At 44.0% G+C, this 26,700-nt stretch overlaps 1 protein-coding gene across 2 annotated transcripts in view; it reads right to left on the reverse strand.

Annotated features, from left to right (window-relative positions):
* Positions 1-9,716, reverse strand: part of MARCH6 (membrane associated ring-CH-type finger 6) — an 84,576-nt gene extending 74,860 nt beyond the window's left edge. Inside the window, exon 1 of one of the 2 annotated variants that reach the window (XM_021076523.1) lies at positions 9,461-9,716. In XM_021076523.1, coding sequence (XP_020932182.1) covers positions 9,461-9,479 — 19 coding nt within the window. In that variant the 5' untranslated portion in view covers positions 9,480-9,716. 2 annotated transcript variants of the gene reach the window in all.

Raw genomic sequence — 26,700 nt, forward strand, 5'->3', positions numbered from 1 at the left:
ATGCGGCTTGGATCTCATGTTGCTGTGGCTGTGGCACAGGCCAACGTTGCAGCTCCAATTCAACCCCCTAGGCCAGAAACTTCCATTTACCGCACTGAGGCTGTAAAAAGAAAAACAACCAACCAAAAAAACCTCACATGATTTATAACTGTTGATGTTGACCTTGATTCACCTGGCTGCAGTAATAAGGTATTTTAATATTCATCTATGAACCAAAAATTTTAAATTAACAATTACAGTAAGCAAATATTAAAAATACATTATTGAAAAGTATTACCCAAAATATCTGTGGATAACCTATGTAGCCAAAACCAGGAGAGTAGCTATACGACTGCGGTATAGTCACTACATGGAATGTATATAGTCCCTTAAAAATAGCAAATGTCACAACTTGATGGAAATATGGAAAAAAGTATAATGTTAAGTAAACAAAGCAAGAATAAAAAATGAATACACACTGTACTTCCAACGAGGTAGAAAATACAAAAAATGACATAGCCATTGTAAGTGGTTAGATGAGAACATAGGTGATTTTCTTCTCCTCTTTTCCCAAAGTTTCTACTGTTTTGTTGCTATTTTCACAATTACAAGAAAAAATTTTAACTGCTAAAACTTTGTGAAAAATACTTCCTTTCTGACTGTGAAAATATACCTATTTTTTTCAAATATGGATTTGGTAATTAGGCCTTGAAAATGAAGATTTTAAAGTTCCAATTCTCCATATATCCCAAAAGCTTAGTGATTTCATCTCTCCAGATTACTGATCATTACCAATTCACCTGTACTACTTTTCCTGGAAGCCTGAAAACTACATTTTCCTTGCTGACTAGGCATGAATTACATTTTGTCAATAAGAAGCTCTTCTTGGGATCAGAAGATGAGGGGAAACGGGAAAGCCATTTTCTACTTCTGGCTCTAAAAACAGCAGCAGCATCTAACTGCGGGTACTGCGGACTCCTGCAGTACCTAGAGTGGTGGGGATTTTGCCAGCAGCAGTGGGCATATGCAAGTTCAGCAGCACAGGCACTAACTCCAGGTTTCAGCAGGAATGTGCCCAGAATCAATGTATTTCCTCTCAGCTCCAAATTTATCCTTCAGTACCACCTGTTCAGTAATAAAAGACTGAACTCTTTTCAAAAGTTTTTTAAAATAGATTTGTCAATAGAGGGTGCTGCAGGAACAACACAGAGACTGGAGCATTCTTGGTCCCACTACCCTGTCAGTTGGTTTGTTTTAGTAACCACCTTTCCATGGCCCACCCAAATGACCTCCACATACTCCAGGCCCTGCACACACAGTGGTACCCCAACTCTCTTTGCATGCCTACCCATCAACCTTGGGGCTCCTGCATGCACCCAGGAAGGATGTTTCCTGTTCACCCAGAAACTGGACTAGCTCTGGCTTGGACAGCTTCATACTTCTCTAGTGAAGTATGAACCACATCTGTGAGGAGGGCCCTCCCGTCCTGAGTTTGTCCCTCATGGCCAGGAATGCCTTTACAGTAGTCTTTATATCTTTGTAATTATTCTCTCAGCATAGCTTAATAATTCTTTCCACTTCCTCTAGCTAAATTATTGTGATCCTATCTGGATCCAGAATGCAAAGAAAAAAGATTTAAAGAACCAAGTGGAAATTTTAGAACTAGGAAATACAGGGAGTACGGGCTTGCTCCCAGACTCAGAATCAACAGCAATGGTGTCTCAAGAAAAAGCATTTGTATTATTCTCTGGCATTACCAGATGAACTGCTTTTCCCCCACCATGAAACACTACTTTCACCAGTTTAGAGAAAAAAAAAAAAAAAAAGACAAACAACAAATCTGGGTATTTGGCAGACATTGTGTCACAAAAGAATGAGGTAAGCCTAAGAACCAAGGAAAGCAACTGACAATATTGGCTGCCAAGTATTGAAATTAAAAATTAAACTTTCAAGCAAAAATTAGGATTTCAGAAAACTTGTATCCACCATAGTTAAGTATTACAGCTTCCCCAATACCTAAAGCCTTCTTGAGTTAAGTGATGCTAATGAAAGTGAGCTTTTATAGTACACAGGAAAAAGTGTCAACATTTGGAAGATCTGCATAATTTGATCCAATAGCTACTAAATGATCAATACATGATATTCCAAAAACATGCATGGGTAAAAGATAATGGGTTCTTTCAAAGAGCTGTGTTGAGGAATAACTGAGATACAATAAAAGGTACTTACTTAAAGGATATCACTTGGTAAACATGACACTCTTAAGACTGTTACCACAACCAAAATAATGAACATATCCATCACCACCAAAACTAACTCATGCCCCTTTGTAGTCAATCCTCCTTCATCCCATCCTTCTCTCATCTATCTCCTTATTTCCTCCCAACTGACTAGTCTCCACAGTATTTAGAACCAACTAGTTATGCAATAAATTATTATATGTTTATTTTCTCTCCTCCCTTCCTCCGCTACCAAGCCAAAATCAAGAATGCAGGCTCTATGAAAGAAGCGATTTTGCCTGTTTTGCTACCAGTTTAGCATAAGTGCATAAAAGTGCCTGGCTCATAACAGGTGCTCAGTGAACACTTGCGAAATAAGTGTATGTATGCTTGGCTGTAAGTATGCCAAGGCAGTGAAAGCTGACCTGTGATAAGAAGAATAAAGGAGACATTACTGGAAGCAGAGATGACAGACCAGGTGGAAGACAATAACTAGCTGTCTGGGTCTGACAACTTCCCATCCTTTTAACTCATTGCTTCCAAATCTAAGTCATCTCGAGGATTTGTTATAGTAAATATAGAACATGATCAACTATGATACACTTCAGATTCACCCCTTCCCAATGAATGTAACTCATAAAGCACAAAGAACTACTTTGGCAGTCCATAAAAAAAGCTGATAAAATTTTACACTGTGTTCTGCTAGAGTGAGCAGTAACTTAGAAAAATGAAAAAGAAAAAAGTCTTCTCTATGTATCACTGGGCTGAAATGAGAGCACCCAGTAGAAATATGACAAAATGTTTAATACCTTAATGGGAGTTTCTTATGTATCAATACTTGTAACAGCTATTCCAATAATGTGGTGCTTTTCGTTTTTAAAAATGTATATCCTTAAGCAAAGAACAGATTTTTTTTTTGTAACTGAAAAATCTCAGTGCACTGCAGGATCAGACTACTAATCAATAAAATTAGGAAGCTGCATATGGAAGATCTCCCTCAAGCTCTAGAGTTTAGATTTGATGACAGAAAACAGTTTACCTAACAAAACTTCTTTCAAAATTGAAGTCAATCCTCTCAAATGCTGCCTGCTTTATCAATTAAGTTTACATAATATTCTAAAAGCTTTGTTGTCATTTCAACAACCTTCACAGTGTCTTCAGCAGGAGCAGGTTCTGCCTCATGAAACCACTTTCCTTGCTCATCCAAAAAAAAACAACTCCTGGGAGCTCCCTTCATGGCTCAGCAGTCAATGAAACTGACTAGGATCCATGAGGATGTAGGTTCAATCCCTGGCCTTGCTCAGTGGGTTAAGGATCTGGCATTGCTGTGAGCTGTGGTGTAGGTCAAAGACAAAGCTCGGATCTTGCATTGCTGTGGCTGTGGTGTAGGCTGGCAGCTGTAGCTCTGTTTCGACCCCTACTAGAAACTTCCATATGCCACAAGTGCAGCCCTAAAAAGCAAAAAGAGAAAAAAAAAAAAACAACAACTCCTGGTCTGTTAAAGTTTTTTGGGTTTTTTTTTTTTTTTTTTGGGTCTTTTTAGGGCTGCACGTGTAGCATATGAAGGTTCCCAGGCTAGGGGTCTAACTGGAGCTGTAGCCTCTGGCCTATGCCAGAGACACAGCAACGCCGGATCCAAGCCACATCTGCGACCTACACCACAGCTCACAGCAACACAGGATCCTTAACCCACTAAGCAAGGGGAGGGATTAAACCCGCAACCTCATGGTTCCTAGTCGGATTTGTTTCCGCTGCGCCACGACAGGAACTCCCCATTGGTCTGTTAAAGTTTTATTACGAGATTGCAGAACTCGGTCACATCTTCAGGCTCCACTTCTAACTACTGTAGTTTTCTTGCTATTTGTACCACATCTGCAGTTACTTCCTCCACTAAAGTATTGAACCCCTCAGAGTGAGTTATCCAAGAGGGCTGGAATCAACTTCTTCTAAACGTCTGTTAATGCTGATATCTTTACCTCTTCCCATGAATCATAAATGTTCTTAATGGCAACTAGAACAGTAAATCCTTTCCAGAATTTCTTCAATTTACTTAGTCCAGATTCATCAGAGGAATCATTATCTATGGCAGCTATAGCTTTATGAAATGTATCCTGGAGTTCCCGTCATGGCGCAGTGGTTAACGAATCCGACTAGGAACCATGAGGTTGCGGGTTTGGTCCCTGCCCTTGCTCAGTGGGTTAACGATTCGGCGTTGCCGTGAGCTGTGGTGTAGGTCGCAGATGCCAGCTCGGATCCCGCGTTGCTGTGGCTCTGGCATAGGCCAGTGGCTACAGCTCCAATTCAACCCCTAGCCTGGGAACCTCCATATGCCGCGGGAGCGGCCCAAAGAAATAGCAAAAAGACAAAAAAAAAAAAAAAAAAAGAAATGTATCCTAAATAATAAGACGTGAAAGTCAAAATTAAAGTCAATGTCTTGATCCATGGGCTACAGAATGTATGTTGTGTTAGCAGCATGAAAACAATATTAATTTCACTGCACATCTCCATCAGGGCTCTTAGGTGAGCAGGTACATTATCAATGAATAGAAATACTTTGAAATAAATTTTTTTTTTCTTCCTGAACTGTAGGTCTCAGCAGTGGGCTTAAAACACTCAGTAAACCATGTCGTAAACAGACACGCCTTCATCCAAGCTTTGTTGTACCATTTACAGAGCACAGGCAGAGTAGATTTAGCATAATTCTTAAGAGCCCTAGGACTTCTGGAATGGTAAAAGAGCAATGGCTTCAAATTCAAGTCACCAGCCTATCCCCAACAAAAGTCGGTCAGTTCTCTGATGCTTTGAAGCCAGGTACTGACTTCTCTCTAGGTACGGAAGTCCTAGTAGGCATCTCCTTTCAATAGAAGGCTGTTTCACCCACACTGAAAATCTGTTGTTTAGTATAGCCACCTTCATTAATGATCTTCTGGTTAATTTGCTGTAGCTTCTAAACCAGTACTTACTTGGGGCTTCACTTTGCACTTTGTTGTTAGAGATTTCTTTCCTCAAAGCTCATGACCCAACCTCTGCTAACTTCGAACTTTTCTTCTACAGGTTCCTCAACTTTCTCAGCATTCACAGAATTGAAGACAGTTGAGTTTTGTTCTGGCTTTAGGGTACATTGTGGTTAGTCTGATCTCTCTAGACCATTAAAACTTTCTCCATATCAGCAACAAGGCTACTTCTCGTTTTATCATCTGTGTGTTCAATGGAGTACCACTTTTAATTTTCTTCAAAACTTTCCCTTTGCATTCACAACTTGGCTAATTGGCGCAAAAGGCCTAGCTTTCAGCCTATCTCAGATTTCAACAAACCCTCCTGACTAAGCTCAATCAATTCTAGCTTCTGATTTAAAATGAGAGACATCTGACTCTTCCTTTCACTTGAACACTTAGAGACCATCATAGGGTTAGTAAATGGCCTAGTTTTTATATTGTTGTGTCTCAGGGAACAGGAAGGCCCTGAGGAGACACAAACAGTGGTTAGTGGAGCAATAAGAATACACACTGATCAATTAAGTTTGCTGTCTGTGGGCGAAGTTCATGGTGCTCCAAAACAAGTACAATAGCAACATCACAGACCACCATAACAAATAATAATGAAAAAGTTTGAAATATTGAGAGAATTCCCAAAATGTGACACAGAGACATGAAATGAGCAAAAACTTTTGGAAAAATGATGCCTATAGACTTGCTCCATGCAGGGTTGCTACAAACTCCCAATTTGTAAAAAAAGAAAAAAGAAAAAAATCAGTATCTGCAAAGCTCAATACAACAAGGTATGCCTGTACTGTGAGAATGGATTATAAACCTGTTGGTTTTACAAAAATAAAATTTAATATACAGAATACTGTAGAGATCTTTAGTATCTAGGGAACACCTAATATGAAGGGTAAAAATCCATCTGGCAAATAACTAATAGAATTCAATATGGTTTACTACAAATATGAAACATTGTGAGCGTTATAACATCATATATGGCACCACCCGAGGAATGCAAAACTCTATTTTTAAAAGAGATGGAAGAGTTAACACTCTAACTGCAGGTTGATATTTTGGTAACACTTTTAATCTGCTTGCTTAGATTAATATATTTAAAAAATAGATAAGTAAAAACATCATCAGTGTTTTTAATAATGGGTGATAGAATTTAAAGATGTGTGCGTGTTGTGTGGTTGCATTCAAGGCATGCATAAATTCCCCAGCCAGGGATCAAACCAAGCCACAGCAGTGATGACACTGGATTCTTAACCCACTGAGCCACCACGGAACACCTAAAGAAACTTTTTAAAATTTTATTTTCTATATATATGTTTAGCCATATTTTCCAAGTCTCCTACCAAAAGGGGGGGGGGTTCATTTACAATCAAATAAAAAAACTGCAAATTTTTTTACTTTGTTAAACTGTAATAACTCGTTTAGCAAACAGAAGTCGTTTCCAAGCTTTTTGGTGTCTTTTTCCCATTTTTAATCATGAAATCTTCTATAATCCTCCTTTTCCTTCCAGCGTTTTTTCAAGTTAAATTTACATTAATTTTGAAAACTTCCAAGACTTCCAATTTGGAACTTTGCAAAATTAGGCATGAGAAGTATTAAAACTCGTATTCATTTTATGACTAAAAGTGTCATAAAACACACAAAAAAAAGCTTTGTCGAATTATATATATGAGGGAGTTCCCATGGTGACTCAGTGGAAACAAATCTGACTAGTATCCATGAGGACACAGGTTTGATCCCTGGCCTCCCTATGTGGGTTAAGGATCCGGTGTTGCCATGGGCTGTGGTGTAGGTCGCATCCTGCATTGTTGCGGCTGTGGTGTAGGCCGGCAGCTACAACTCTGATTTGACCCTTAGCCTGGGAACCTCCACATGCTGTGGATGCGGCCCTAAAAAGACAAAACAAAACAAAAAAATTACATATATGATTCTTCTTACAAAGGAAGCAACAAAAACATAATTATCTCAACATCGGATACTGGGTATCCACTTACAAATATCTAATTTAACCACGGAGTCTGACAGAACTGAGTCTGAATCTCACCTTTGACATGTTACCTGCATGACTTTGGGCAAGTTACTTAATCATACTAACCCTTACTTTCTTCCATCTGTAAAAAAGGGAATGCTGTGTACCTAAAAGTGTTACGAGAATTAAATGAGATGTCTATGAAGTATTTAGTGAAGTACATGCCCTATATTAAGTCCTCAGTAAATTTTAGTTATTTCAAGAACAGCATTCAAGACAGTAAATATCATTTATACCTCACCCTTATTATAACTTTACAAGGAAAAAAACAGTGCACTAGAAGCACATAGAAAATATTTCTTTCAGGAGTTCCCTGTGGCTCAGCGGGTTAAGGACCCTGTGTTGTCACTGCAGCAGCTTAGGTTGCTACTGTTGCACCACTTTGACCCCTGGCCTGTGAACTTCCATATGCTGTGGTCAAAGACAAAAAAAATATATTTCTTTCATCATGATTCCACATAAACTTTCAGATTCTACAATTCCTGAATTACCACTATCACACCACACATTTAGTATGCAAACACTAAGTGCACAGGCTTAAAGAATGGGAGGAAAACATGCCAGTACATTATCAAGTGGTAAATAAACACAAGCCTTACTAAATTGAGTCATTAAAATCTGAATCCAGAAGTATGTGAAATCTATGGAGACGGAAATTTACACACAAGAATCATCTATCAAAAGAAGATAATTCCTAATAACCTCCTCAGCAGTGTCACTTGACTGTTTTTTTCCAAAGGAGTCGCCGGTGGTTATTACTTCACTCACTGTATATAATAAAAAAACTAAGACATAATGAAAACTATTTGTAATGAGAAGGCCTAGGTTCATATCTGTCTCTTAACTAGCATGTGAAGCTTAGACAAGTTATTTAAATAACTAAGCTTGGGAGTTCCCAGGAAGCTCAGCGGTTAAGGATCTGGCTTGTCACTGTTGAAGAAAGAAAGAAGCCAGCCAGCCTGAACTTCCGCATCTATAATACCCCCCGCGCTACTCCACGGGGCTCTTACTAAGATCAAATGTGAAGGCATGTAAATATGCTTTGTAAACTCAAGTATAACATGCGGCTACAGTTTGAAGTTCTTACTAAGACTTCTTTAAAAAATAATAAATTGTCTCCACTCATTACACATACAGTATCAAACTTCCTGTCACTCATTATTGCACGCCACAACAGTCCTCAAAGATCCTCATTTAAAATCACCAAAATCCATACGGTTGAAAGGTGCTTATCAGACAGCTACATAATATACCCGAAGCAGAAAGGTATCTTATCTTCACTGACATCCTACACATCAAGCATCAGGAGAGTAATTTCCTCTATGGACTCAGTAAAATTATTCGATAGACTCTAAAAAGATAAAACTGCTTAAAAAACAACCTAATTACCGTCAGCGGATAAGCAAATGCATTTCAATAGTCACAACTGTTCAGTTATGTATCCACGTATGTATTCAGTTTACAAGAGTCAGCTTGATCCAAAACAGCCACATCCAAAACACACACACACTCAACCAAGCAACACACGCACAAAACTCGGCTTATTGGTGTCAGGGATTAAGCACAAAATAAATCACACTGAAACAAAGGAATTCTACAGAGCACCCCTTCTGCGAATAACCCCGTTGGGCCTGCCTCGTCCCCGTTTAGTAAACAAATAATTCGGGACTCGCAAGCAGAGGATAAGGTTTTTAAATAGGGGTCAGTTGATTCCACTCAGCCGTCACCTGGCGGGGTATTTTTCGCTAAGTTTGAGTCAACAAAGAAGTTCTGCCGTGAAAGGGTCGGGCCCGCAGAGCTACGGGCAAAACGATATAAAGAAAGACAAAACCGAGTGGGGGAAGGGTGTGGAAAACGCCCCCAGACTCTGAGCGGCGACGACAGCGTCGTCCCCCGGGGCTGGCGGGACGGAGGGGTGGGGAGTCTCACCGGCCGCGGCCACCGCAGCCCCGACGCCCCCCGGCCCGGGCAGGGGCCCTGCCCTCCACGCGCGCGGGCGGGAAACGGCGGGGGGCGCCGAGGGGTCACCTTCTGTCCCCGCCGCCCCTCGCGCCGGGCTGCTCGGCGGGCAAACGGCCCGGGCGCCGGTCCCCCGCTGTCACCGCGCGCCTCCGCCCCGAGCCGAGGTGCCCCCAGCGCCGCCCGGGCCCCGCGGCCCGCCTGGAGCGCCGCAGACTGGGCGCGGGCCCAGCCCGAACCCGGGCGCGGGAGAAAGGGCGCGGGCGCCGCCGACTTACCTTCCTCGGCGGTGTCCATCTTGTCTGAGGGGGCGGCGGTGACGCAGCCGCGAAGCTCCTGTGGCCGAGGCCGGAGCCTTCCGGCCGGGGCGGGGAAAAAGGGAGGGGGAGGAGGGAGGAGGGAGCGGAGCCGGGCCCGGGCAGGTGTTTGTGCTCAGGTGCGAGAGAGGAAGCTAGAGGAAGGAGAGAGGGGAAGAGGGAGAGGGAGAGAGGCTGACAGAAAGCGGGCGACAGAGGGGAGGGGGAGGGTCGGGGAGAGCAGAGGGGCGAGGCCTGGGCGGGGCATGGAGGCGGAAGGGGCGGAGCGCCCCCAACGACAGGTGCCGTCATTTCCGGCCGCGGCGGAGGCGCGCACGCTCAGTGCGCGGTACCCGTGGGGGGCCATCCCGGCCCGGCCCGAGCAGCTGGTGGCCGCCGTCGTGGGCATTGGGCCTCCTGGACCTTGTCCTGAGGGTTGCGCGGGGCAGCGAGGCTGAAACCTTAGTAGGAGTTGAACTCTAATAACACTGAGGGAAGCAACAAAGAAGACACAACACGATGGAAGTGAGCAGCGTGAGCCAGCGCCTGACAGCGAGGCGGCTAGCCCAGCGCAGGCCGGGCGGCGGTGCAGGACAAAGACGGGTCCCAGGGCTGAAGAACTGTTACCTGGGACTTGTGAAATACGAGTTCTGCGCTATCGCGCCCGGAGATTCCGGTGCCGCGTGTCTGGAGCTGGCCCAGGAATATGCATTTTTGTTCTGCACGCGGGCAGTTCTGATGCATGTTTTGAGGAAGTACTAGAATGCCAATAAAATTAAAAAGTCAGAGTTCCCGACGTCACTCAGTGGTTAATGAACCCAACTAGTAACCATGACGTTGGGGATTCGATCCCTGGCCTGGCTGAGTGGGTTAAGATCTGGCTTTGCCTTGAGCTGTGGTGTAGGTTGCAGTCGAGGCTCTGATTTCCTTTGGCTGTGGCGTAGGCCGGCAGCTAGAGTTTCCATTGGACCCCTAGTCTGGGAATCTCCGTATGCCACGGCTGCAGCCCTAAAAAGACAAAAGACAAAAAGGAAGTAAAATGAAAAAGTCAGGCCCTATCATTACCATAGTTCTGCATTTGACTGGAAGAACTACAATAAACTGCTTAGGTTGGAGGTTGAAACAAACACCCTTCTCTAGGGGAAATCTGTTCAGATAGGGACAGAACTTGGTATACTGGGTTATGGACACTTAACCTGGCCAGGGCTAAATTGCTTCAGCCTTATGAAAGACTGAGCACGTTCTTTCAGTACACCACTTTTCCTCACCAAAGAATTATTTAGAAATTATTTAGAATTATTTAGAATTATTTAGAAATTATTTAGAACTATTTAGAAATTACTGATGAGAAAGGCCACCACCTTAGAATTACCTAAGTAGAACTAAAGATGTCTCTAATCCCAAGAAAATATATTTTAAACAATATGCAGATAAATTGCAGAAATAGATGCAAGAATGCTAGCCATCTCTTTTCTATCCGTGTGAGGAAAGGAATTGGGAAAATCTCCCACCTCTGAACTTCCTCAATCAGAATGAAACTGAGAATGAAAATAATGAAGTAGAATCCTTCAGAAAGAGAGCAGCCCTTGAAGACTAATGTCACTGATTTGACCAATGTCACTCATGGTACCCAAGACAGGAAGGAATTCAAGTTCTTGACACAATAATGGAGAACCACTGATTTCAAGGGTTGACCTTGAGAACTGAACACATTTAAGCTTATCCTTAAATATGTTTAGACTATTATTATCTCCCAAGAAATTGAGTCTGAAGGAGGCTCATTCCCCAGTCTCCATCCCTCCCACCCAACAGGACAAGCACTCGTGCCCTCTATAGGGCCTGTGGCAGAGCACTTCTCACTCAGCTTAGACCAGGGGCACAATTCAGGACCACCAGACCCAGTCTCAGGTGTTGTAGAGCAGAAGGGGGAAGGATTCTGAAGGAGTGAGACTTCTTGAAAGAGACACTAGTAGTCTTTTAGGACAGCTATAGGAACCTCTAGGCAGTAGAACTGGGTTAGGATTGGAGGGATGTGAGTGTTTGTGATGGGGCTGGAGGAATCCCTCCTTTTGTCTTCATGTGTTTTCCTTTATGATGCTCAAAGGAAAGTTACTTACTAGAATTGAGAATTGCCCCAACCTCTACTCATTCAGCCTTTGGAGTTTAAATGTAAGAGCCATCAACCAATATTTGCTGAGTGCCCTACAGAGTGTGCCAGGCATTGGTCCTCACAACAAGCCCTTTGAGATGCATAAGTCAGATATCCCTTGGTTACCAACTAAGCTGGTAGACAGAAGAGAGGATTGTACTGTTGATATGAGCAGACTGTGACAAGGGTAGTGGTCCAGTGGGCCTCAGGGATTGCCAGAATCCCTCCTCTGCCCCCATCCCCAGCTCAGCTTCTCTCCCCACAGCAGTTTCATGCTGTCAGATCAGCTTCCTCTGCATGGCTGGAGACAAGGCCACTGAGAGCTCTCAAGGTCATATTTTCAGCCTCACCAGCAAACAGGCTGAGGGTGATGGTCTCTGGTCTCAAGTTAACAATTCCCAGGCAAAGATGGTTAAATGGTCCACCTAGGTGACCATCCCTGAACCAAATGACTGTGGTTAAGAATGAAGATCTGGGAGTTCCTGTCGTGGCGCAGTGGTTAACGAATCCGACTAGGAACCATGAGGCTGTGGGTTCGATCCCTGGCCTTGCTCAGTGAGTTAAGGATCCAGCGTTGCCTTGAGCTGTGGTGTAGGTCACAGATGCGACTCGGATCCCGAGTTGTTGTGGCTCTGGCGTAGGCCAGCGGCTACAGCTCCGATTAGACCCCTAGCCGGGAACCTCCATATGCTCCAGAAGCGGCCGGAAAAGGCAAAAAGACAAGAAAAAAAAAAAAAAAAAAGAATGAAGATCTGGGAGTTCCTGTTGTGGCTCATCGGAAACAAATCCAACTAGTATCCATGAGGATGCAGTTTTGATCCTTGGTCTTGCTCAGTGGGTTAACGATCCGGCATTGCTGTGAGCTGTGGTGTAGGTTGCAGATGCGGCTTGGATCCAGCATTGCTGTGGCTGTGGTGTGGGCTGGCAGCTACAGCTCAGATTCAACCCCTAGCCTGGGAATTTTCACGTAACGTGGGTGCAGCCCTGAAAAGACAAAAGACAAAACACAAATAAATGAAAAAACAGAAAATCACTTACAGTCTGATAGTGGTTCAGGCTGGGGTTGTCAATGGAGAATAGAATGGGTAAAATTTCAACAAGGAACAGGATTTTAGCATCCTGGAAGATTTTCCAACAGTTAAAAAGAAAAACAGTAGCTTTATAGTGAAGACATCTATGTGAGCAGATAATCAAGGTTGACATCACAGGGATGGGACAGACTGACATAATGAGAAAATCGAAGTCAGGAATGCCTGCCTGAGTCTGGGCATGAGGAAACATAGGATGGAGGCCAGCTGAGGACCAGCCTGCAAAACTTGAGGCCTGTATTCTTTTAAACTCTCCGGATGTGACAGACAGAACGATTGAGGAATTGTTCCAGATTGAAGGAGGCCGAAGAGACACTACAACTAAATGCAATGTAGGAAGAATCCTAGACCTGAAAACTAAAAAATACATTTTCAGGACTATTGACAAAATTGAAACTTGAATAAGTTCTTTGAACAGTATTGCTGCACCAGTGCTGACTTCCTGACTTCTTAGGAGGCCCCTGTTTAGGGAAATGCACTCTGGAGTACTCAGGGGTAACAGAGAATCAGGACTGAAGCTTATAGTCAAACGGTTCGGAAAAAGACTAATTGTGGAGTTTCTGTCGTGGCTCAGTGGTTAACGAATCCAACCAGGAACCATGACATCGTCCTGACTTCATAACTAACCTTTCTCACTTGCAGGAATTTAAAGCAATATGCGGGAGTTCCCGTAGTGGTGCAGCGGAAATAAACCTGACTAGGAACCAGGAGGTTGCGGGTTCAATCCCTGGCCTTGCTCAGTGGGTTAAGGATCCAGCGTTGCCGTGAGCTGTGGTGTAGGTTGCAGATGCTACTCGGATCCCGAGTTGCTGTGGCTGTGGCGTAGGCCGGTGGCTACATCTCAGATTAGACCCCTAGCCTGGGAACCTCCTTATGCCAAGGGTGTGGCCCTAGAAAAGACAAAAAAGATGAAAAAGAAAAAGACTAATTGTGTGCTCTCTGTGTGTGTGGTGTGTGTGTGTGTGTGTGTGTGTGTGTGTGTGTGTAGGAGAAAAATCTTAAAAGTTGGTGAGTCTGGGTAAAGGCAATATGGGAAGTTTTTGTACTGTTCTTGCAACTTTTCCAAGAGTTTGAAATTATTCTGAAATCATTTTTTAAAGTTAAAATTACTGTTACGGCTCAGAGTGTTAAGAACCCAACTAGTATGCATGAGGATGCAGGTTCGATCCCTGACTTGGCTCCATGGTTAAAGGATCGGGCATTGCTGCAAGTTTCATAGTTCGTGGATGCAGCTCTGGTCTGGCGATGCTGTGGCTGCAATTTGACCCTTAGCCTGGGAACCTCCATATGCCCAGGTGTGGCCCTAAAAAAAGACACACACACAAAAATTGCTGAAGTTCCCATCATGGCCTAGTAGTTAGCGGACCTGACTAGCATCCATGAGGACGCAGATTCGATCCCTGGCCTTGCTCAGTGGGTTAAAGTATCCGGCATTGCTGTGAGCTGTGGTGTAGGTTGCAGGTGTGGCTCAGATCCCATGTTGCTGTGGCTGTGGTGTAGGCTGGCAGCTACAGCTCTGATTCAACCCCTATCCTGGGAACCTCCGTATGCCACGGTTGCAGCCTTTAAAAAAAAAAAAAAATTGCTAAGTGCTGATGGAACTGCAAAGCAGTGGTTCTCAAATGTGGGGAATACCAGGAGTTCCCTGGTGGCTCAGCAGATTAAGAATCTGGCACTGTCACTTTCTGTGGCTCTGGTTATTGCTGATGCACAGGTTTGATCCCAAGCGCAGGAACTTCCCCATGCCACAGGTGTGACCAAAAAAAAAAAAAAAAAAAGAAAAGAAAAGAAAAAAGGCAAATTTGCGAAATCTCAGTCAAAGGACCTTTGACAATCTGATAAAATCTATGGACTTTTTTCCCCAGAAAAAAATGCATAAACACAAAATGTTGCATAAACTTCTGGGAATTTTCTTTTCCTTTTTTTTCCTGTTTTAGGGCCAAACCAGAGGCATATGGAAGTTCTGAGGCTAGGAGTCAAATCACAGTTTCAGCTGCCAGCCTATGCCTCAGCCACAGCAACACCAGATTTGAGCCTCTTCTGCGACCTACACTGCAGCTCATGGCAATGTGGGATCCTTAACCCACTAAACGGGGCCAGGTATCAAACCTGCATCCTCATGGATATTAGTCGGGTTCATTACTGCTGAGCCACACCAGGAACTCCTTGGAGTTTTCTTGATGCCCCTTCAAGTTCATGTACAGACTTCAAGGTAAAAGAGCTTCTCAAACTATTGAGAAAAATGATGTTGTTTACTTCCCTTTCCAAGAATACGGCAGGCTAGATTCTATAGAACCATTGAAAATACTTGATAAAATGTTAAAAACATATTTTTAAAACCACTAAAGAGTTGTCAAAAATAGTAAAGCAACTACCAGGCCAGAATCTAAGGACAGGATGTAAATGGAACATGGCAGTTGCTGTTGCTCTGCTGATACAGGCAAACTTTGAACTTGTGGTTTGACAGCTTCCAGGGGCAAGAATAACAACTATGAAAGCCCAGGGCCTTCCCAAAGTGAAACATCTGTCAAGAGATCCTCCACCAGGATCCTCCTATTAGGCGTCAGGGCTGCTATCTCAGGGGGATTAGTGAACCAAAAGGAAATCTGACCCCTCTCCGAGATGTCTAGGAAAAGTTGGTTTTGCTGAACCTTATTAAATTGTCCCCACGAACCAGCCCAGGTGTGGATTGTACCTCAAGCTCGTGACACCCCAGCGACCCAATAATCTCAAGCAGTAAATTTAGTTCAAAATGATTTTGAATTGCTGGGACCCATAAGTTCCTGGCTGAAGCAAACATATATACTTTTTTTTTTTTCTTTTCTTTTTACAGCTGCACCTGTGGCATATGGAAGGTTCCCAGGCTAGGGGTTGAATCAGAGCTGCAGCTGCCAGCCCATACTACTGCTGCAGCAATGCCAGAGCCGAGTGACCTGTACCACAGCTTGTGGCAACACAGGATTCTTGACCCACTGAGCGAAGCCAGGGATCGAACCCCCATCCTCACAGGAACTAGGTCAGGTTCTTAACCCACTGAGCCACAATTGTAACCCCACAAAAAACATTCTCACTAGAGGCATGCCCTTGCTTCCTGTCCACTTTAGTCTGCTAGCACTGCTAAAAAAAATACCACAGATTGGATGACTTAACAGAAATTTATTTCTCATAATTATGGATGCTAGAAGTCCAAGATCAAGGTGCCACCAGGCTTGGTTTCTCCTGAAGCTTCACCCCTTGGCGTTCAGAGGGCTACCTTCTCTCTGTGTCCTCCCATGGCCTTTCCTCTGTGCCTGTGAGTGTCTAGTGTCTCTTTCTCTTCCTATAAAGACACCAGTCCTACTGGATGAGGGCCCTACCCTTTGATCACATTTAACCGTAATTATATCCTGAAAGGCCCTATCTCCAAATACAGTCACACTGAGGCCTAGGGCTTCAGCAAACGAATTTTAGGAAGACAGTTCCGTCTACAACACTAGCCCTCAAAGAACTTCCACAAATAAACTTACAAGGATGATGAGCTGCACATTAAACATAACCAAATAAGTGTGTAAACAAGAACTAACAGACAAAAGATAAAAGAAACCATCCTACAAAGACTTCAGGTATGGAATTATGAGACAGATATAAAGAAATTATAGTTACTTGAAACTTTTTAAAAAGTGATGAATATTTTTATTACTTTTATTTTTATGGTTACACCCACGGCATATGGAAGTTCCCAGGCTAAGGATCAAATTGGAGCTGCAGCTGCCAGTCTACAGCCATAGCAACACCATGATCTGAGCTGTGTCTGCAACCTATGCCTCAAGCTTGAGGCAATGCCAGATCCTTAATGCACTGAGCAAGGCCAGGGATCGAACCCACATTCTCACGGATACTAGTGGGATTCTTAACCTGCTGGGCCACAAGGGGAACTCCAAGATGAAATAATTTAAAAATATCAATTTTATGCCAGAATTTTATCTTTGCTACCATTTAAACATACAATGAAAATTTCATTTATTAAGAAATGAAGGGGCAAGTTTCCTGTTGTCATTCAGCAGTAACTACAAGTGGCCTTGCTCAGTGGATTAAAGGATCTGGTGTTTCCATGAGCTGTGGTATATGTCGAAGATGCGGCTCAGATCCCACAATCCTGTGGCTGTGGTGTAGGCAGGCAGCTATAGCTTTCATTTGACCCCTAGCCTGGGAACTTCCACATGCCCTGGGTGAGACCCTAAAAAAAAAGATTAAAAAAAAAAAAAGAAATACATACAGGGGTACATAGTTTTTTAGGGTGTGCACAAGCAAAATTTTTAGAGAACTCTGTATTTTAGCATGAATGAGGCTACACCTATCCTTGTGCATTTGGAAGTCTGTAGCCATGGATCTTCAACACCGGTAGACACCTTTCATTTACTGATATTTGCCTTAGGCTAACACAGTTGGCTGAATAAACGAAGCAAAATTTCCAGGAGATACTTTTGTGGCAGAAATAGCAACATATGTATGAATGCCTTTCTTATGAAGAGGTACATTCCTAAGGCAGCTGAAATATCAATTGAACAATAAATGATATGTTGGGTTCAGTTCCGTGTATCTGTTCTTTTACATCTGCATTTCTCAGTTATAATGAATTCAATTTCAGTGCTTCAGGCAGATATTCTCAACAAGGAGGTACATTGAGGCAAATCAAATCAAAGTACAAAGTGTTTCTTATGTACTTAGGATATTCACATAATAATTACTCACAGTTTCAGCCAAAATGTTACTGAGATAAACACCTTCAAGACCACAGTTTTTTTTTCCCTATAACCTTTTATTATGAACAATTTCAAATATACAGAGCAGTTGAAGGAATAGTACCATGAACACTTAAACGCCCTCACCTAGATTGAACACTTGTTAACATTTAGCCATATGTATGTTAACTACAGTTTTTCTTTTTTTCTTTTTCTTTTTTTATATCATTTGGAAGTATGTGTGCTAACAACTTTACCATAAGCAAAATGAACATGCTGCTCCTATAGTTAGAATAATGTCCTTTAAAACCATTACCATACCTTAATAATACCTAGAATCTGAAATTGCTATAGTTTTCCCAAGAATGTCCTTTATAGTTTTGTTTTGCAAGTTTTTTTTTAAACAATATCCAATTGAGCTTCATTCATGGCCAATGGTTTTAGCCTATGTAGTCTCTCTTAGTCTAAAATGGTCCCTGTATCTTTCATTTTCCAATGACAATGCCTGTTGGAAAATCATAGGACAGTTGTTTTATATAATATCCTTTCTGGGTTTGTCTGATTAATTCCTCCTGGTGCCATTTAATTGTTCCTTTAGCCCATTTTCCTGTAAACTAGAAGTTAGCCTAGAGGCTTGATACCATACAAGTAAACATTTTCAACAAGACTATTTCATAGATTGGGACATTCCTATTGTGGCTCGGTGGGTTAGAACCTGACTAGTATCCATAAGGATGTGGGTTTGATCCCAGGCTTTGCTCAGTGGGTTAAGGATCCAGCATTGCTGCAAGCTGAGGCATAGGCCACAGATGCAGCTCAGATGTGACATTGCTGTGACTGTGGCATAGGCTGGCAGCTGCAACTCAGATTCAACCCCTAGCCTGGGAATTTCCATATGCTGCAGGTGAGGACCTAAAAAGCAAAAAATGAAAAAAAAAGAATATTTCATATATGATGCGTTTTTCATATGGCAGTACATCAGACAAGCTAGACCACAATCTCCGTTGCTGAGTTTGATCATTTGGTGAGGCTGCCAAGTCTCACCATTTACTAATAATCTGTGGAGTAATACATGAAAGCCACAGTCCTTCATATTTTTTCATTCATATCTTTATCTTTCTCATGAAGTAGGACAGCCAAATTTTTATTCTTAAATTTGAAAGTGCATGCTATCACTGGAGTTCCCTTTGTGGCTCAGCAGTTAACGAACCCAAGATCCCTGAGGACGAGAGTTTGATCCCTGGGCTCCCTCAGAGGGTTAAGGATCCGGAGTTGCTGTGCTCTGTGGTGTAGGTTGCAGACTCGGCTTAGAGCCTGAGTTACTGTGGCTGTGGTGTAGGCCAGCAGCAGTAGCTCTGATTTGGACCCCTAGCCTGGAAACTTCCATATGCCTCGGGTGCAGCCCTAAAAAGCAAAAAAAAAAAAAAAAAAAAAAAAAAAAAAAAAAAGCATGCTATCATTAAAAACTGTTGCTATTCATAGTGACAAGTGTATTTTACAAAATCTTCTAAGTTCTTTGTTATAAACTTCTGTAATTTTTCTAATGAAGTAAAATCTTGTCTGTTGGTGTCAATTTCCTAATTCTTGCAGAAAAGCAAGGAAAGAGAGAGCGCCAAATCAAGGTTGACCCCTACAGGTCTCCCCAAGTGACAGTGTCCTGACTGTGTGTCCATGCAACGTCACTGGGCAGTGAGAGTTCCTTCTGAAGAGACCAAAGGAAGAAAAAGAAAAAAAAAGTTGAGCTTAAGCCACACAAATTCCAACTGAGTTGCCACATTTCTGACCTTATTACTCGATGAAGCAGATAAAGGAGATGCTTTATTTAGTACCATGTACACAAAAGCTCACTCATGTGTCCTCAACTATTGTAAAAGAGCAGAATGCGGGGAGGGCCTCAGAGCACCTGGCACAACTGAGGACACTGTGCTCTCTGCTGCCACATCAAGCAAATCACTAAGTCCTGAGCAAACACGGTTGAATCCTGGGGAAGCAACAGCCGGTGAGCGGGTACCTAACAGAGACCAGAAGCGGTTGGCACAAGCTCTGAGATTGCAAATAGAGTCAGAAAGGAGGCATAATCTGACATTCCCTTACTCTGCCCACACAGAGGACATAGTGCAAACACATGCCTATACAATTCCTTTTCAGTAGGTCTCCCTTCCAAAGCCAAGTATGCTTTCTGGGTTGGAGAGTTGCGGGCAAATTGAGAAATACTGGGCTTCTCTATTACAGGATTTGAGTGCCTTTAATTGATTAAATTGTGTTAAGGAGCCACAGGAGGGGAATATGGTCACCAGTGTTGTTCATGTGTCCTTGGTCACTGCACTCTTTCCTCAGAGGCCATCTCACAGGCCCTCTGCAAAAGGCTGAACCACAGAAGCCCCAAGGAACCCAATGATAAATGGACGAAGAAGAGGTCCATGCTTTAGGGTAGAAAAGCTTCTAAGTTGGCAATGGCATCTTCCACATCCAGAGGATCCAGGAATTTCTTGACATCCCAGGCTATGTCAGATTGCCACAGGCTGGCAATAAGTCCCATCTCCAAGAGTGGATGGATGATGGGCTGTTCCAAGTGAGCTCAGCTCCAAAACATCTTGGGAGCTCCACAGCGGTCAACAAGCATTTTCAGGAGTGAACTATGAACTTCGCAGTATTCTCGCCTTTGGAGATGGGTGTCATGGGCTAAATGGTGCTTCCCAAATTATGTCCTCGCCCTAGTCCCTGGAATTGCAAATGTTACTTCATTTAGAAAAACAGTCTTTGCAACTGTAATTAAAGATTTTGAGATGAGAACATCTTGGATTATCCGGGTAGACCATAAATCCAATGAGAGGTGTCCTTACAAGAGTGATGCTGGGAGTTCCCGTCGTGGCGAAATGGTTAACGAATCCGACTAGGAACCATGAGGTTGCAGGTTCGATCCCTGGCCTTGCTCAGTGGGTTAAGGATCCGGCGTTGCCGTGAGCTGTGATGTAGGTCGCAGACGCGGCTCAGATCTTGTGTTGCTGTGGCTCTGGTGTAGGCTGGTGGCTACAGCTCCAATTCGACCCCTAGCCTGGGAACCTCCATATGCCACGAGAGTGGCCCTAGAAAAGGCAGGAAGACCAAAAAAAAAAAAAAAAAAAAAAGAGTGATGCTGAGGGAGATTCGAGAAGACCAGAGGAGGAGGCCACTTGAAGATGGAGGTGGAGACTGGAGCGATGCAGCCAAGGCCAAAGAACGCAGGCAACCACTAGAAGCTGAAAGAAGCAGGGAAAAGATTCTCCTCAGAGCCTCTGTAGGAAATGCTGCCCTGCCAATAACGTATAACTTCAATACGGTAATCTCAGACTTCTGGACTGCAGAACTGTGAGAGAGAAATTTCAGCTGTTTTAAGCCACCTAGTTAGTGGTCATTTGTTACAGCAGCCACAGGAAACCAATACTCACGCTCACCACCAGTCTGAACTTCAATATTGACTTGCTGGCTCCAGAGGTTGCAGCTGACTCTCCAGCGACATCCCCCTCTCCCCATCCCCGCCACACATAGTTACATGCAGCATCCAGAGGCAGCTCCTGGGGCCCCAAGGGAGGATCTCTCTAACCCATGGATCCCTTGAAATATACATCTGATAGTTTGGCTTCTAACCTGAAATTGTGTAGTTAGTTACCCTAAAGCAAAGTTCTTCCTAGAGATTTTTATCTTAGATTGTGGAACCCAAAGGAGCCTTCAGGAATTATCTGGCACCCTTTGTTCCTGTATTTATGACATCATTAAGCTCTGAAGCTGAATTTCTTTTTTCTTTTTTTTTCTTTCTTTTCTTTTTTCTTTTGCTTATTAGGGCCACACCTCTGGCTATGGACATTCCCATGCTAGGGGCTGAATCAGAGCCACAGCTGCCAGCCTACACCACAATCATAGCAATGCTGAATCCGAGCCACATCTGTGACCTACACCACAGCTCATGGCAATGCCAGATCCTTAACCCACTGAGCAAAGTCAAGGATCGAACCTAAATCCTCATGGATACTAGTCAGGATTGCTACCACTGAGCCACAATGGGAACTCCTAAAGCTGAATTTCTTTTTTTATCTTCTTGTATGGCTTATCATGAAACATGTATTGAGCACTGATTGTGTGGAATATGCTGTTAGATCCCGAAGAGAATCAGGTTAAGCATGTCTGAGACCTAATTCCTATCTTAAAAAGTTACCACTGATTTAGGAACTATGATCTAGTTTTACTGGGAAAGAATTCTTTTTACAGCCTCATTTGGGGAGCCCATGTAATGATGAGGGTTCTGACTGCTTAGATGTAACTCTGGAGTCTAACTAGAATATCTAGATTTCTTAGGGTGAAGTCTTCTTTTTGACCTCAAACTTTAAGCATATGAATATACATACTTGCTATTTTTGCTTGTAAAATTCTCCATCCCCCTTCTCCTGGCTGCAATAGCTGCCTCTCTCTCAGAGAACTGCTCCTCCCGTGCTCCGAACACAGACTTCTAGGAGAATGGGGGAACTGCCTGTGTCCCCACTGTCCCACACCTCTCCCCCTGCCCCCATAGGAAGGGCATGCAGTCTGGACCAAGGCACCCTCGTGCCCACGGATGATGTCTTTCCACTGCTGGCCTCTTCAGTCCACTCACCCACCTTCTCCAGCTTCCTTTGAGGCCAGGTTTCTGTCCCTTCAGTGGACAGTTATGTTAACACAGTTTGACATTGATCTAACCATACATTTAATTTCAGGTTTGGACCAATCATTCAGAAGCTCTAAAATAATGTTTAACATTGACCAAGCACTTGCCAAGTGCCAGGGACAGTCCAATGGATGTGACACGTATTCAATTCTCGACGCTCTGATGAGGCAGGAACCCAAGGGAACATTCAGGTTCAGTGAGTTACCCAAGCCCCACACCTTCCAAGTGGCCTCATTCAGGGTAGAGTTCCAGGGGCCTGTGCCAGCAACACACCCCCGACTCTCAAGGGTCTCTGTGAGTGTCCATCAGGGTGCTGCTGCCCCCTGTCCTTCTGAGTTCAGATGGATGTTTAACCTGAGCCACCTCCCCTGCCTTCCTCCCTGTCATGCTCTACCTCTCACTTCTCCTGGGGTTGTCCTCACAGCTGCCTCCCTACACTGTGCGGTATCCCTCTCTCTCTCCTCTCTCTCTCTCTCTCTCTCTCTCTCTCTCTCTCTCTTTCTCTCTCTCAACTGTCTAATTTCTGGTATTCACTGAGAGTCCGAATATACAAGCGGACAACAGCCAGACCAATTATGACAACAGAATTCTGACTCACAACCTGCTGCAACCAGCCCAGGGAGCCAAACCACAGTCACTGCAACCAGCCACCCAGAAAGGTCAGCCCTTAATCGATAACTGTCAGCTTCCCTCATTTTCCACCGCTTCCGAATCAGGACCAATCAGAGAAAGCCACATAAGCAACCCTAACCAATCACACAGGATGCTTCCCTTCTAGTGAGCCCGCCTCCAGCTTCCCCATGACAACAGCCTCGCATCAGGGCACACCTGCAGCGATCCCTTTTTCTGTTAAAGAGTCCTCACTCCTCCGCTGACTTTTGAGTCACTGCCAAACACTGGAGGGTGGCTGACTCCTTGTACAGCAAGCTCTGAATAAACAGACTTTGTTTTTCTCATCTGGGTGGTCTTTGATTATTTCCACCGCCTTTTCGTTTTAGGGGGTCCTTAGGTCTTTCTGTTGATGCTCTGACCACTCTTGCCCTTTGGCTAACCTTCACCACTCTGAGGCCTGTACCCCAGCCTCAAATCTGTCCCATTTCTGCGTGAATGACCCTGGCTAACAAGCGTCAGACGTTTCCTGCAGTGACTCATCAATTTCCTCATCACGATTCTGTGGCAGGTGAGACCTCCAATCGCAGAGTGACACCCCCAGAGCCTCATTTTAGCCCCAGCACTGTGGAAGCAGTTGCCATAGAGATGGATGCAGCAGGCGGCTGGGAGCGTGGTTCACTGTAGCCGGCCCACGCCAGGGAGGGGCCAGGCGGTCCGCTGCTTCTGAGCTGCTCAACTCCCACCCTGCCGTCCTCCCCGCCCCCCACCGCCTGAACACAAAGGGGCTGGGAGTGAGAATTGTCCGTGTCGACCACTCTTGGATCCTTGGCTCGGCACGTCCCCTAGGTTGGCTGTTAAAGATGGGCGTCACTTGGTCTTGCAGCTTAGACTGTGTTGCCTAGCAACGAGATAACAAACAACGTAAATCGAATCTCCATTGAGTCTGAGTGAATGCCCTGTTTACGTGGACCCAATTTCAGTGCGCAGCGTCGAGGTGGGGGCGGGCCGGTCTAAAGCTTTTTACATGGAGGATTAGCACATACCCTCAAAAGTGCACAGAGCTTAAGTGCACATCTTGGTAACTTGCAGCTAGCATCCACATCAAGATCCAGAACCGCACAAACTCCCTCCTGCTGGTCAGTCAGGTCAATGCCCACCCTTCCCACCCCACCCCCACACGCGGATGTGATTTCCGTCACCATGGATTTGTTCTGCCTGCTTATTATGATGATGACATGTTTCAGGTATATGGCATTCTAATTTGACATTTTATAATTCGTATACTCTGGAGTTCCCATTGAGTATACGAGTTCCCATTGTGGCGCAGTGAAAACGAATCTGACTAGGATCCATGAGGACACAGGTTCAATCCCTGGCCTTGCTTAGTGGGTTCAGGACCAGTGTTGCTGTGAGTTGTGTAGGTTGAAGACATGGCTCAGATCCTGTGTTGCTGTGGCTGTGGTGTAGGCCAGCAGCTACAGCTAGCCTGGGAACTTCCACATGCCCCAGTTTTGGCCCTAAAAAGGAAAAAAGAAAAAGAAAAAAAAGAAAGGGGTAAAAAAGTTTTCTCCTGGTCCAGGATCTGATCCGGAGTCTGTATTGTATTGTATTTAATTGTCACACTTCTTCAGTCTCCTTTCATAAAGAACAATTCTTTAGCCTTTCTCTTTCCTTTTTTCTTTTCTTTTTCTTTTTTTTTCAGCTCTGCTCCCTAGCATGTGGAAAGTTCTCGGCCAGGGATTAAACCCATGCCACAGCAGTGACCCAAGCCACTGCAGTGACAACGCCAGATCCTTAACCTACTGTGCCACAGTGGAACCCCCTCCTTAGTCTTCTGTTCATGACTTTGACGTTTTTGTAAGGTACAGACCAGTTACTTTGAAAACATCTCTCAATTTGACTTGTTTTTCCTCACAAGTCAGGTTATGCATTTGAGGCGTGTTGTGCCCTTGTGTTGCATCCTGTCAGAGCCCCAGGTTGTCAATTTGTCCCATTACTGGGGACGCTGACTTTGATCACTCGGTCAGGACGGCTGCCATGTTTCTAGTGAAATTACTATTTTCCCTTTTGTAGTTAGTATCCTGTGGAGAAAGACTTTGAGACCAAATCTTGTTTCTCATTAAAGTTTCACCCACCATGTTAGCATCCATTGATGATTCTCCCTGACACAATTATCATGATGGTAACTCCAAATGATATTTTCTAATTCCATTATTCCTTCTACATCCATTAGTTGATAGTCTACCATAGGGAACAGCTTTCCCTTCTCCCTAGGTATTTATTTTTTTTCATTTATATAATTATATCCATATGTACTTGTGGATTCTTACATTAGGCTATGGTTATAATAAGATCAAGTAAGAATAATGATAATTCGATAATATTGTCTCAGATTGCAATGGGAGTGTGTTCAAGCTAACTATCCTTTGTCATTTTGAGATGTTCCTATATTCTTTGAGTACTTTCTCACTGTCTGGCAGAAAAATATGTTTTGGGTACATCTTGTATCTTTCCTACCTACCCTGAAGCCGGCTGTTTCTCTATGAAGATCTGGCTCCTTTCAGTGGAGAATGGTATTTGGAACAGGCAGATCTGGGTGCAGGGTGAGCATCAAGTCTTTCTTTGTGGGTAGAATGGGACACAGCAGCATTAGCTATCTGGCATTTCAGGCCTTACAAGTGCCTTCTCGAGTCAGTTCTGGTTCTCATTTGACTGCTAAGATACAGGTATTAAAAACCACAAGTTCAGGAGTTCCCATTGTGGCTCAGTGGGTTAAGAACCAGACTAGAATCCATGAGGATGTGGGTTCGATCCCTGGACTTGCTCAGTGGGTTAAGGATCCAGCATTGCCACAAGCTGTGGTGTAGGTCGCAGATGTGGCTGGGATCCCGAGTTGCTATAGCTGTGGTATAGGCCAGCAGCTGCAGTTTTGATTTGACCCCTAGCCTGGGAACTTACATATACAACAGGTATGGCCCTAAAAAAGGAAAAAAAAAAAATCACAAGTTCATTCTGGGAGGTGGACGACAAGGGACTCATTTTCTTCATTTTTAAGGTGTATCTACTCATGTATTCATGTCCCCTTGCTTCTGTAACAAATGACCACATACTTAGTGGCTTAAAATACACATTGGGAATTCCCACTGTGGCCCAGCGGAAATGAATCCAACTAGTATTCATGAGGATGCAGGTTGAATGCTTTGTCTCGATTAGCGGGTGAAGGATCCGGTGTTGCCGTGAGCTGTGGTGTAGGTCACAGACGCGGCTCGGGTCTGGCGTTACTGTGGCTGTGGCGCAGGCCAGCAGCTGCAGCTCTGGGAACTTCCCTATGCTGTGAGTGTGGCCCTAAAAAGCAAAACAACAACAACAACCAAAAAAAAAAAAAAAAAAAAAAGCCAAAAAAACACACATTTATGGTCTTACGGGTATGGACAGGTATGGAGGTCAGAAGTCTGAAATGGGTCTCATTGGCCTGCACTCAGGTTGTCTGCAGGCCTACGTTCTTTCTGGAGGCTCTAGGGAAGAATCTGTTTCCTTGCCTTTTCCTCCTTCTGGAAACCGTTTGCAATCCAGGCTAGTGACCCTTTCCTCCATCCTCAAAGCCAGTAACCACATCGCTCCAACCTCTGCTCTGCTTCTGTTCCCACATTTCCTCGGACTCTGACTCTCTGGCTTCTTTCTTCTAAGGACCCTGTGATTACACTGTCTCCCCCTGGATGAGCCAGGATAACCACCCATCTCGGGGCCCTTATTTACCTTTATTTACTTTTATTATTACCCTTACTGGCTTAAAAACAAAAAAACAGCATACGTATAGGTTCCAGGTATTAGAAGGCAGACATCTTTGGAAGCTCATTATTCTAGCCAATTTTTTTGGGGGGGCGCCGCACCTGCAGCATATGGAGGTTCCCAGGCCAGAGATCAAATCCAGGCTACAGCTGCCGGCCTATACCACAGCCACAGCAGCACGGGAT

This window comes from Sus scrofa, chromosome 16, assembly GCF_000003025.6.
Source record: "Sus scrofa isolate TJ Tabasco breed Duroc chromosome 16, Sscrofa11.1, whole genome shotgun sequence".
NCBI lineage: Eukaryota > Metazoa > Chordata > Mammalia > Artiodactyla > Suidae > Sus > Sus scrofa.